The 13,016-nt window shown below is 44.2% G+C and overlaps 1 protein-coding gene across 12 annotated transcripts in view; it reads right to left on the reverse strand.

Annotated features, from left to right (window-relative positions):
* Positions 1–1,312: 1,312 nt before the first annotated feature.
* Limch1 (LIM and calponin homology domains 1) overlaps positions 1,313–13,016 on the reverse strand; it is a 398,796-nt gene continuing 387,092 nt past the window's right edge. For all 12 annotated transcript variants that reach the window (XM_045130433.1, XM_045130435.1, XM_045130434.1 and 9 more), the window contains 3 exons: positions 11,589–11,697; positions 8,783–8,885; positions 1,313–4,257 (listed from right to left, as the gene is read on the reverse strand). In XM_045130433.1, coding sequence (XP_044986368.1) covers positions 4,232–4,257; positions 8,783–8,885; positions 11,589–11,697 — 238 coding nt within the window. In that variant the 3' untranslated portion in view covers positions 1,313–4,231. The remainder of the gene's footprint in view (positions 4,258–8,782; positions 8,886–11,588; positions 11,698–13,016) is intronic.

Below are 13,016 nucleotides of genomic sequence, written 5' to 3' on the forward strand. Positions count from 1 at the left end.
TCAGGGGTTTCCATTTAAATAAACAAGTGCTGTGGAGATTTGCATCGTGTGTTTTGGATGCTTGGTACTCAGGTGGTGGCAATTTGGAGGTGGAGACTTTCTGGGGTGAACTCAGGGGTGTTAATAAACAGCCCTCCCGGCCAGAACTCAGCTCATTCTTCTGCTGCTATTTTCTGCCTGCTGTGGCAGAGGTGACGTCCAGACTCTGCTCATGCCGTGCTTTTCCATGGCCTCATGAAGCTTCCCCTTGAGAATATAAACCAGAATAAAAATTCTCCTCCCGTCAGCTGCTTTTGGTCAGGTGCTTTATCCCAGCAATGAGATCGCAACAAGTGACGCATTAAGTAACTCCAGTAACGACTCAAATTCTTCTACCAAAGCAAAAGCATCTACTTCCTACGGAAGCAGCAGCAGCGACTAACTGCCCACCAAACTTGGCAAAAAGAAAGAAAATCTGGCCTGTAGTAGCAACTCCCATATCTCAGCCTAAAGCAACCGAAAGTTCTAAGCAACTTGCTTGCTGTTAACCATCTCTTACAAACGCGGGACACTGTCAGGCAAACCAATACCTTAGAAAGAATGGATAGGGCTGGAGAGATGGCTTAGCAGTTAAGCACTTGCCTATGAAGCCTAAGGACCCCGGTTCGAGGCTCCATTCCCCAGGACCCACGTTAGCCAGATACACAAGGGGGCGCACGCGTCTGGAGTTCGTTTGCAGCAGCTGGAGGCTCTGGTGCGCCCATTCTCTCTCTCCCTCTGCCTCTTGCTCTCTCTCTGTCACTCTCAAATAAATAAAATAAACAAAAAAAATCAAAAAAATGAGTGGATAGTACCAGCAGGATGTCCCTGTCTTACAGTGGATTCTCTGGTCCACAGTTCCTAGACAACTGAGAGAAAAATGCCCTCCGTGAAGGCATTTGTATATACAGTGAGGAGGGGGGGAGGTGTGGAGAACCACTTGGGTAAGAGGTACCAGGCAAGGGTGCTAAAGGGCTTGTCTTGTTTTCCTCTGGCTAGTACTGGACACTGACCATCATTTTGTTGTTTCTAGCAACTTCTGCTGACACCTGTGTGTTCTCTGTGGGCCACTGTGGATCAAATGGCAAGGAGTTTAATTCCTTCCCCTGTGAGGCAACTGCTCAGTCACCTCTACTACTAGCAGCTGGTTTGATTTGCCTTCAATACACGTCCTTGAATCTGTATCCTCCCTCCCCCATCATCTGAACCACAGACCTATGAGAGCTCGACCCTCTGCACCCCAAGTAAGAAGAATGACCTCTGCCTCCCCAAAAGCAGTGAGTGGAACGCCAAGTTGATTTGAGTATTTTATTTATAAATGTACATTTACTATAAAAGCTGTTGCATTTTAGACAACTTTTTATTTTCATTTTTAATTTTTTTTTACTATTTTTCAGAGGCCTTTTAGAATAAATATTGTAAATGAAAGTTAGTGTCATCAATATAGAACACTGTCCGCCCCGAACAGGAACGTCTTTTGGACGGACTCACGCATGAGGTGGATCATTTCAATTCGTTAAATCTTACACTGTGTATAGATAACTAGGGTATGTATTGAATTAATAACACTACATAAAAAGAAGAATGAAATGTCATGAAAGTTTGCTAGTAAAAAACAAAGAGTCACCCATTGTCCCTCCCCCCAGTAAAAAGAAGGGACAAGCTTTTGGCATCTGAAGGGGGAAAATCAGATATATTTCCTCAGAACAATACATCACTCACTTGCCTCATCTGCTTTTTTAAGCAAACACATTTACATTACAGCTCCACAGAGCAGGGCATTTTTTTTTTCCCTGGGATCTCAAAGATTATTTGAAAAGAAATAGATCATACTCTATGCTGCCTTGGCAAACAAGAAGATCTAGTCTGCCTAAACTGCCATGTAACCGACTCGAAATGAAATAGAAATCAAATAGAAATAGAAACAGTTGGCAATTAGAATTTAGAAAATGTTGGAGATTATTCCGTGCTGGTGACTGGTGTTCATTATGGGAAAGCACGTCTTGCATTCGAAGAATGGGGTTTATTTTTCTTGACTCCATTCTAGCTCCCATACATGTACAATGAGTCTCGCTAGGAAATATGTATAAATGGCTTTGTGAAACTAGAAGAGAATGTGCAATAGTCATGTAATCCTCACATAATGGATGGGGTTCCACATGTAAAAAGGATTCTATAAAAGTCGCTTATGAATGGCCGTACTGTGTTGTGCATCGTTTCTGGGAAAGGGCTGCTATCAGCATGCAAAGTATAAACATCCACGTTATCAAAATCTTTACCAAAACATGCAGGTGGTTAATCAAAATATTGGACTTGATCTGTACACGTTTAAAACTGTTTTTCTTTGTCTTTTTGAAACTTCCCCTTGTCTTTTTGTTAAAATCTTTGTGTTTTGTTTCTTGTTTTTTTTTTCTTGGAAAATTGCAAACACCTCCATGAGAAGTCGTGGGAACTCGCAAGTGACTTCCTCTCTGTGTTCTGCAGCCATGACTCGTCCCCGACAATGTGCAACAGTTTTGCATTTTTTTCTAAGGCACAATTTTTTTTTTTTAATGAATTGATGTGTAAATTTCAATCCAATAATAGCTCGTCCAAATGACAAAGTGGTCAGAACACTTCCAGTGGCCGAGGACATTTCTGCACCTATATGGAAACCCACATGCAGGGAACCGTCTAGCATGGAAATAAATAATTGCTAGCCATACTTGATAAGACATACAAAAAAGTTATTGCTTACATAGCAGGGGGAAAAAAAAACACCACCACGTACTTGATTTCTTCTTATGCCTACAATTAGCCTATGAGGAGTGTATCCATAGTCTACATTCGCAAAATGTCTTCTCATTTGCCATCCTTTTAAGGCAGAATAAATAGTTCCCCTTCCCCCAGTCTTAGAGAAAACAGCCTGAAGAGAAATCGGGATGGAGAGAAATCAGGATGGTTTGTAGTGGCGCGATTCCTTCCTTGTCCAGCGGAAGCAGATCACACAGGGCAGAAAAGCAACCAGGTCTCCAGGAACCTTCCTTTCTAAACTCCACAAGCAAGGTCCAGAATTCTTGAGAACGCAGAAGGGGAAGGGAAGAATGAAGGCGCACAGATGTCCGTAGGGTAGGCCGGCACAGTCTGAGCCATTTGTCGCTGCTGGGCACAAACCAGACTTTGGGGCTTATCACATCACATCACCTGACTTCTGTGAGGATGGACTTCGTGCTTTTCTTTGGAAAAGCTTTTTTCTTTGCTTTTCTGGGCTTCGGGCCCTCAAGATGTGCTTGCAGGCATAGGTGAGTGGTGGTCACACCTAAAGATGGGCTGCTATTCCTGATTATTTGCCTTAGGCCACTTATTAAAGACCCTTAGTTTAGTGCCTAGAGAGAAGCAAGCTACCCAAGCCTCAAGGCTATCATGGACCCCCCACTCTTGAAGAGTAAACTTGCTCACAGATTTTGGTAGCAAGTTTGGAAATGATGGCTGGACTATTTCCTTTCTGTTTCTTCCCACCCCTGGAGCCATGGCCCAGAGCGCAAGTCCAGCCATATTGCAAGGGCTCTCTTTACTTGACAGACCAGCCTATATTAAAGACATGACTTCCCAGGTACAAAACATTCTAATACTAACAGTGCAATGATTGAATGGTGTAACTTCTGCCTCAAAAGGTAAGTAACACAAATGTATTCAGGATTACAGTATATATTATCAGACTAGTGTCTCTGCATTAAAAACAAGTTATCGCTCAAGAGACAGAGCTTGCTGCGATGTTTAGTTTTCCTGAAGTGCATTAATTGGATGCTCCTGTCTTCGAAGACCACATGTCTCCAATCGGCATGCCTTGCCCTCTGCAGCTCAATTCTGTAAACACAGTGTTTAATTTCTAGAAACACGAAAGCACACCAGTTTTACTGCATCCTTTAGCGATTTCTCAGGGTATCATACATTTTAAACTGTCAGTCTGTTTGACCATGCTAAAACCTCTCTGTGGACTATTCAGAATCCTTGCAATTCAATATTCTTTTGTATATATTGTGCAAATGCAAAACAAACAAATAAATTCAACACCTCCCCTTCCACAGGAAAAGCACAAACATGTTGCTGCAAAAAGAAGAGTCTTTCAGACAGATGAGTGCTGAGGAGACCTTGAACTTGGGGTTTAATGAAGCCATAGCCAGAGGACATCCTTCACAAGGAAACGGTCAGTGATGCAGGAGTGCAAACCACATCACAGTGTTGTAGGTTGGCCGGCACCTATGAGAAAGAAAACAGAGCAACACTTCATGCTTCAGATATTTGAAAACTCCAAGTCAGCAAACGCCTTTACCAAAGTCCCTTCCCCCTTGGGAGCAGTGACTTGTTCGAAGCTGCTGGCTCCAGTGTGGTCTCAGCGTGAGCACCCCCTCACATGGACTTTGTTAGCAATGCAGATGCGTGAGTCTCTTTTCAGACCCTACATAACCATGTCCCTGGTGGCACCTCCACACTGTTGGGCGAGGAAAACACTCGGCACCAAAGGATTGCCATGAAGTTTTCATTCATTTTTTTTCCCCTATGAGGCACATAATCAAGAAAATAATTTGTTTTATTAATTTCTTTGGTTCTTAGTTTTTCAAAGAATCAGCCCATCAAACCTGGAGGAATTATAATAGGATTGATTGAACAAGTAAAAAGGCAGAATACCTAGTAAAATCTGACTTTCAGATAAATTACCTATATGTTTTAAACATAAATATGTCTCGTGTGATATTTGGAACATACTTGAGCCAAATCCAAGCATCCAATCTTTGGATCATATATGAACTGAAAACATTAATTATCTATCAGAAATCCTGATATAAAAATTCATCGTGTATGGCTAGAGAGATGGCTTAGTGTTTAAAGCACTTGCCTGGGAAGCCTAAGGACCCAGGTTCAATTCCCTAGTGTCCACATAAGCCAGATGCACAAGGTGGCGCAAGCATCTGGAATTTGTTTGCAGTGGCTAGGGGCCACAGAGTGAGACACTTGTCTCAAATAAAAAAAAATAAGCCCCAAATATTCATTGTTTTTCTGAAATTAAAAAAAACATCATTTTAGCTGGCCACCCTATCTAGAAAGGATTAAATTTCATATTTTGTGCTGAAACTGTCACATGGTTTCTCCTTCATGGTAGGCACTGGAGTTGTGATGAGGCCATCGTTGTGCTGGAAAAGACCCCTGGGAGACTGCACTAAGTGCACGTCATGAAAGCAAACGACGGAGCAGAGCGCCATGTACAAAGACAGTCATCCAGGCCCAGGCACAAATGGCACAAGTGACAGCTTGAATGGTGACGGTGACAGGTAATTTGTTTTGTGCTTCCATTCCCATTTACATATGAACTTAAAAACTGTTTACGCTGCTTTTAGGAATTGCATTTGAATATGCTGTTATAGTGTTTTTCCCTCCAAGAGAAAAAAAATTCATTTAAATGTGACTAGTTATTTGGAGAAAATGGGATTAAATATTCAGGTTTTATTATTCCACAACACGAACGTTCCTTCATTCAGACTGCCTATGAAGGAAGACACACTTCATGCCAATCCATCTCCCCTCTTCTCAATTCAGGTCAAAGTAAATTTTGCTTTTGAAATATTTTTATTCATTTATTTGCAAGCTGAGAGAGATAGAAGAGAGGCAGACAGAGAGAATGGGTGCACCAGGGCCACCAACCGCTGCAAACAAACTCCAGATGCATGCGCTATTCTGTGCATCTGGCTTTATGTGGGTCCTAGGGAACTGAACCTGGGTCGTCAGGCTTTGCAGGCAAGTGCCTTAATTGTTGAGCCATCTTTCCAGCCCCTCAAAATAAAAATTTTTAAATGAAGAAAATTTATTTTTAGCTACTTCTTCTCATTGCACCTGGGGGAATATATTCAACCAATCAGGTGTACTTGAACTTCTCTAGCCAAACTATGACCTCCCCCACACTGTCACTCCTGAGCATGCGCATTTCCTAGGACACCAGCAAAATCCGTGATATACATGCATGAAAATGCTACATTGAGCCGGGCATGATGGCGCACACCTTTAATCCCAGCACCCAGGAGGCAGAGGTAGGAGGATCACTGTGAGTTTGGAGTCACCCTGAGACTACACAGTAAATTCCAGGTCAGCCTGGGCTAGAGCAAGACCCTACCTTGAAACATCAAAATAAATAAATAAATAAATAAAATAAAATAAAAAATCAAACAAGAGAAGAAAATGCTATAACATAGCCCATCATGTATACAGTGAATAGATGTTAAAAAAAGAAAAAATCTTGAAAAAGAAAAAACCCTACTTTCTTTAAAAAAAAATCTTGTTACAGGTACTATACTCCATGATTGCTGTCTCTAGTTGGAATTAATTAAAAGCATATTTAGAGGATGGAGAGATGGTTCAGTTGTTAAAAGGCACTTGTGTTTTGTTTTGTTTTTCAAGGTAGGGTTTCACTCTAGTGCAGGCTGACCTGGAATTCACTCTGTATTCTCAGGATGGTCTCAAACTCGTGGTGATCCTCCTATTTTTGCCTCCTGAGTACTGGGATTAAAGGCGTGCGCCACCGTGCTGGGCTAAATGCACTTGTTTGCAAAGCCTGCAGGCTTGGGTTCGATTCCCCACGATGCACATAAAGCTAGATGCACCATGTGGCACGTGCGTCTGGAGTGCGCTTGCAGCAGCAAGAGGCCTTTGTTCGCCAATACTGTCTCTCTCTCTCTCTCTCTCTAATAAATAAATAAATAAAAATTAAAAACTAACACGTGAGCCGGGCGTGGTGGTGCACGCCTTTAATCCCAGCACTTGGGAGGCAAAGGTAGGAGGATTGCCATGAGTTCGAGGCCACTCTGAGACTCCATAGTGAATTCCAGGTCAGCCTGGGCTAGAGCGTGACCCTACCTTGAAAAACAAAAACAACTACAATAACAAAAAAAACTAACACGTGAGTGTGTAAGAGAAAACCTCCTAGCCCAGATGTAAAAGCTAGTTTCCAAAAGAAACAATCACGAATCACTCAACTTTTCAATTAAAATGAAAACAAAAGTCTGTATGAAAACAGGTCACTGTCACCCAGAGGTGGGGTCAGGTTGGATGTCACCCTTCAAGCACTGTAAACTCTGAAAGAAATTCAGCTCTACAGCACGCTCCAAAGTGCTTCTTCAACAGTTGTTTAATCAACAGTGCCCTCTTCTGGCTTTATGATACACACACACACACAGCCAGCAACTCCCTGAACCAAACTGAGAAAAGAAGTAGGTTTTAAAATAGAGAATGAAAGGGGGAAAAGCCGCTTTGAAACCTGAGAAGAAAAGGTTTGTTGGGCTGGAGAGATGGCTTAGCGGTTAAGCGCTTGCCTGTGAAGCCTAAGGACCCTGGTTCGAGGCTCGGTTCCCCAGGTCCCACGTTAGCCAGATGCACAAGGGAGTGCAAGCGTCTGGAGTTCGTTTGCAGAGGCTGGAAGCCCTGGTGCACCCATTCTCTCTCTCTCCTTCTATCTGTCTTTCTCTCTGTGTCTGTCGCTCTCAAATAAATAAATAAATAAATAAATAAATAATTTAAAAAAAAAGAAAAGGTTTGTTTTCTCTTCCTAATGTATAAAAATAAAACCAACAAGACCCAGTAAATAAATATATAAATACACACGTATATGTGTGCATTGACATATGCAGATGTCTGTGTTATATATTGTGTAGTACTATGTAGATGCCTAATACAAAGTGCATGGCATACAATTACTGTCGCACACACAGCGTGACGGAAACTGCAGTTTGTTGGCGGCGGCTCTAAGTTGGAGCTGTCTTGGCTTCAAGTTAAATGTTTGTTATAGATCCAAATCACCTGGGTTTGATTTCGTTTTCAGTGCCCATCATTTTATTAGCAGGCATCTTATTTCTCTGAATTCACCGATTCTGTAGCTTTTATAAAGATGATTCGATTTAGATCTGTATTCTGAGTCTTCAGTCGTGCAGACTTAGAGAACCGTGTAAAAAGGCGATAAAACGCAACTTCGCTTCCTTTCAGAAATATTAAAACACTCTTGAGTTTCAGACTCTATTTCTTCACTCTAATTGGTGAATTAAAAGGGTGTCCTTACCAGGCGGCTGAGCAAGGACGCACAGGCCAGCCAGCCACAAACAGCTGGTGGACAACAGCGCTCTCTGGCGGTTCCAATAGGAAGCACAAACCTTCCCGGTTGGGAACCCCATCAAAAGATCCCAGAGCAAGCTCTCACAAGCAGCCAGTATTTTAAGATCTTGTTGTGTACTAAGGCATTGGGGTGACATGAGGGAATGTTACAGGGAAGTACGACTCATGAATTGCGTCTCTCAGCCATGGCACAGCTGACACTTGAAGGATAGATAGTGGAGAGCCGCTTATCACATTTAACCATCCCGACTGGCTCTGGCCCTCTGCACACAGGAATGACTAGGGGACAGTGCTGTACACTCGAATGTCTCCTCTGATTCCACACGGTCCCTGTGGTGAGCTCAGGCAATGTCTCACACTTGGCCTACGGTTTTGACCTGAAGAAGATGTTTTTGCATATTCCTGGATTAAAAAAATAATTCCCCCACACTAGCAGGAGTCTCCCATAAAGTTCAAGTGATCACTAGGAGGTGACTGACTTGTCATTACTTTCATCTCCATCCCCAGATTCCCTTCTCCCAGGGTAGGAGCATCAACTGATGGAGAGAGGTATCTGAATTCATAAACTGGATCTCTTGGGAGGAACGTGAGGGCACTCACACATCTTGGGGTATCCCCCCTCCATACTCACTTCGGGATCGCATGTAGCAGTCGCTGCAGTTTAGAAGACCGTTGCGAATCCTCACGTCCGTCCCACTCATGGCATCTCCAAGCTGTCCTTTACAAATGCCACACTACGGGGAACAGAGAACAGGAGGTGTAAGACACAAAAAGAATGCGTCGGTGTCATACAGGGTGACTGCGTGGGCGATCAGTAGTACAATGATTACCTCGGCAATGTCCAGCTTGGTTGAGCATCTACTATGTGCCAAAGTGGAATCTATTCTGAGCATCTTTATGCTAACTCCTCATGCTTTACTGAGAAAGACCTAGGTTCAGAGACCCTGGTTATCTGCCTGGAGGTTGTGAGGCTGGTTAATGGTAATGTAGTGAGTCCTGAGCCTTTTTCACTTTTTCAGTGTGCAATTAATTTCCCAATCGAAATGGAAGAACCATCTTTTAAAAATGTTTTATTGTGTACTTATTTCAGAGAGAGAGAGAGAGACAGAGGAGAGAGGGAGAGAGGGAAAATATGGTATGGCAGGGTCTCCAGCCCCTGCAAATGAACTCCAGATACATGAAACACTTTGTGTACCTGGCATGACATGGGTACTGGGAAATCAATCTCGGGTCGTTATGCTTTGTGGACAAGCCCTATACCTCTTGAGCCCCAAGAAACCACTTCAATCAGTCTGCACTCTAGAGTAAACACATGGCCAATGGATTATCAATTGAAAATTGACTATCAATAATCTGTAAGGGCTGTCTTACGCTAGTAGCATGCTCTACCAGAGGAGAATTACGAGGGAACAGTTATTCTAATTTATATTATGCATTAAAGGCATGATGCCAAGAGTAACACATCCCCTGAGGAATGGAATCCCCATTAGCCAAGCTGATCTGAGAGCAGAAAGGACTACAGGAGGCAACTGTCATCTGGTGGCATTGCGGATGGGCCTGGATGCCAGCTCCCAGCACTGGGTCAGGATCCAGCCCCTGGCTTATGGCCTAAGGCCACCTGGGAAGAGTGATGCTTTAGGCAAATTATGTTATCAACTCTATCCACAGTGTTATTAGGAACAACCGTTCTGATGATCTCTTAGATTACAGGCCAACTATTTTACTATTTTACACCCATACAGGTCGTTCTTTACAGCAAGGAAGCTACCAACACGGTGCAAGATGGAAAATTCAAGATGGAAAAGTGTATTTTGCAGCGAAAAATAATGACTCTTATTGAGAGACAGTACGTTTGGCTTCAAGTTATACTAGCAATTGGAAAGGTACCCACAAGTAGAAAGGATGGGGTGTAATGACATTGTTCATCTCATTTTTGCATGTGTATGTTATGTATGTGAGCACGTGTGTATGTGTGTGTGTGTGTGTGTGCGCAAGCGCCCCAGAAATCATTGCAGGGTGTCTTTATGACCCTTCACCTTATTTTCATGAGATGGGGTCTCTCAATGAATCTCAGTGTTTAGCTAGATTAGCTAGCCAGTAAGTCTCAGGGATTTTGTTTCCACCTTCCCAGTGCTGTGGGTGCCAGCAACCCCCACACCCCCACGCTCAGCATTTTCACATGGGTGCTGGCTGACCTAACTCAGGCACTCTTGCTTGTGCTGGAAGCACTTTATCCAATGAGCTATCTCCCCAGGCCCTGCAATTCATGTGTATTTTTAATGTGAATATTTTTTATTTATTTGAGAGAAAGAAGTGGAGAGAGAGAGAAAGAGAGAGAGAGGGAGAGAGAGAGAATGGGTGCGCCAGGTCCTCTAGCCACTGAAAATGAACCCCAGATGCATGTGCCACCCTGTGTAGCATCTGGCTTACGTGGGTCCTGGGGAACCAAACCTGGGTTCTTGGGTTTCACAGGCAAGTGCCTTAATTGCTAAGCCATCTCTTCCGATGCATTTTTTTTTTAACATAAATTAAGTGTAACTTGTTACCTTACTTATTTTCAGCATGAGAGCTTGTACTAGAATCTAGGCATCCACATTTTCACTCATTCATCTAAACTACTTCTTGCCTGCTCTGTTATGCAAAGGAAATACCGGTGAGCAAGAAAGACAAAAGCCCCTGCCTCGTGCAGTTCACCGCCTATTGCAGAAGCTGATGATAGACAATTCCTGATGACCAGTAAGGACCGTGAAAGGTTAGATAAAGCCCCGCAGCAAAGGACACTGACGAGCCCAGTGTGCTGGTGCGGGTCTGTAATCCCAGCATTCAGGAGGCTGAGGCGGAAGGATTGCAAGAAGATGGAGGACAGCCTGGGTTACATCGTGAGACCCTGTCTTAAGACAATACAAAACAAAAACAATCTTGAAAACAAAAAAAAGCCCACCCAAACTGAGTAAGTCCAGGGAAGGGGGTGGGGTAGGTTCGCAGAGAGAGACAGTCAGTCTGAGATTATAGGCACACTCCTGCTGAGAGCTAGAACCTTACAGCTGGGTACAGTCACCACCTTGGCAGAAAAACAAAAACAGAACTTCCATTCGGTCAACAGCTAAAGCATTTTGACATGACATCCTAAGAGTTTAAGGAACAGCAAGGATGTTATATTCCAAGTGAATCACAAGATTTGGGAGCACCATCCACTCCCGGGGTCCCATTCTCAGCCTCCTGCTACAGCGCCCGCTACTTAGCCCCAGAAGTGGCTGGGCAGACACAAGCTGGACAGATCTGGTTTTCTTCTTTGAGTCCATCCCAGAGGGATTCAGCCTTGCACAATTCCTGCTTGACTCCACCCACACATTTGCCTATGTAACATGGGGACAGGTCATGACAAAGACCTGCAATTTCCAGGAGGGATCCCTCGGCACAGGACAAGGAGTACGTACCCTGAAACACTGGAGGTGGAAGTAGAGACTGAGGGTCTCGATGCTCATGGCAGCCCCCTTGCCCAAAGCAAGGCCGCAGGAAGAGCACAGCTTTTTCCCGCTTATCGACCTGGTTTAGGAACACAACAAGAACAGTTGCTGCTCAGAACAGTTGGTCAGTCCCACAAGTAACCCCGTGCAACAGTGGAAGCGTGGACTTTTAAAAAACTAAACAAAAAACGCTCACGTTGTGAATGAAATGAGAATTATGTAATTGGCAATGAATAGGGAATTAAGCAGAGCTCTAAAACCGCAAACTACAGCTGAGCTGAACACAAGCGGCTTCCTTGTGAGGCTGACTCTGGGGTGTGTTTGTGTGTGGTTACTTATCCCAAGCAGTCTGTGCGGCAATCTGGTCAAATGCTTTGAGATGATTCAATCTGCTTATATATGCCCTCCAAAGAACTCAGATCCAGCTGGGCACAGTGGCGCACGCCATTAATCTCAGCACTTGGGAAGCAGAGGTAGGAGGATCGCTGTGAGTTCGAGGCCACCCTGAGACTCCATAGTGAATTCTAGGTCAGCCTGAGCTACAGTGAAACCCTACCTTGAAACAAAACAAAACAATCCCCCCCCAACAAACAAACAAACAAGAGACCCAAGAACCTCAGATTTAGTTTTCTAAGGTTCCAGTGTGGCTTTAACATTTCCCATAAAAGGTTCAATGACATTCTAAGGAGTTTCTTTTTGCTTATGAAGCAGAAGACATTGTGTTTAAACGGAGCCCTTGGTACTAGAGGTCAGCAGGCCTCGGGGTGGTCCACGTCTGACAGGGGTGATGTCCCTGCTCTGCTGCTGAGGGTGCGGAGGGCCCTCTCTGGGTCTGCCGCGGACATGCAGGTCAGAGCCGGTCAGGGATCTCCGCTTCATCTTCCAGGACAAATGTGGAGTTTACAATTGGGCTGCATGTGCTCTGGGGACTGTGCCTTCCTAATTTCCCAGCAAGCCCAGATTGGGGCCCACCCACAGACAGGAAGGAGCCAAGCCCAGCAGATCATACCAGGTGAGGGGACATGGCCAATGGGTCACCTGCCTCCGGTTGGCTGACCTCTCATGCCAGTCTCTGCTTGGTCAGCGGTCAGTGAGGCCTGTCTGCTGCAAAGCTCTGAGAATTCCAGGAGAAACTTACTTGTCATTTGCAAGCCCAGGTGGTGTAGAGGGGACAGAGGAAGCAGAAAGGCTGTCCTAATTAAACTCGATTTACGAGGATTCCCCCTGATCTAGCAGGTGAACTGAAATTTCTCCAGCAACGAAAACCACTTAGTACTCAGTCATTTGTCTCTCTGGTGGATGGAAACACGGGCGGCTTTTAAGGATATCACGGGGGCTCGATTAACGTGTAGAAACTGTCGTCAGAGAGCCAGAGTGGGTTGGAAGAGGAGGATGGAG

The sequence above is a fragment of the Jaculus jaculus genome, chromosome 11 (genome assembly GCF_020740685.1).
Source record: "Jaculus jaculus isolate mJacJac1 chromosome 11, mJacJac1.mat.Y.cur, whole genome shotgun sequence".
NCBI classification, from domain to species: domain Eukaryota; kingdom Metazoa; phylum Chordata; class Mammalia; order Rodentia; family Dipodidae; genus Jaculus; species Jaculus jaculus.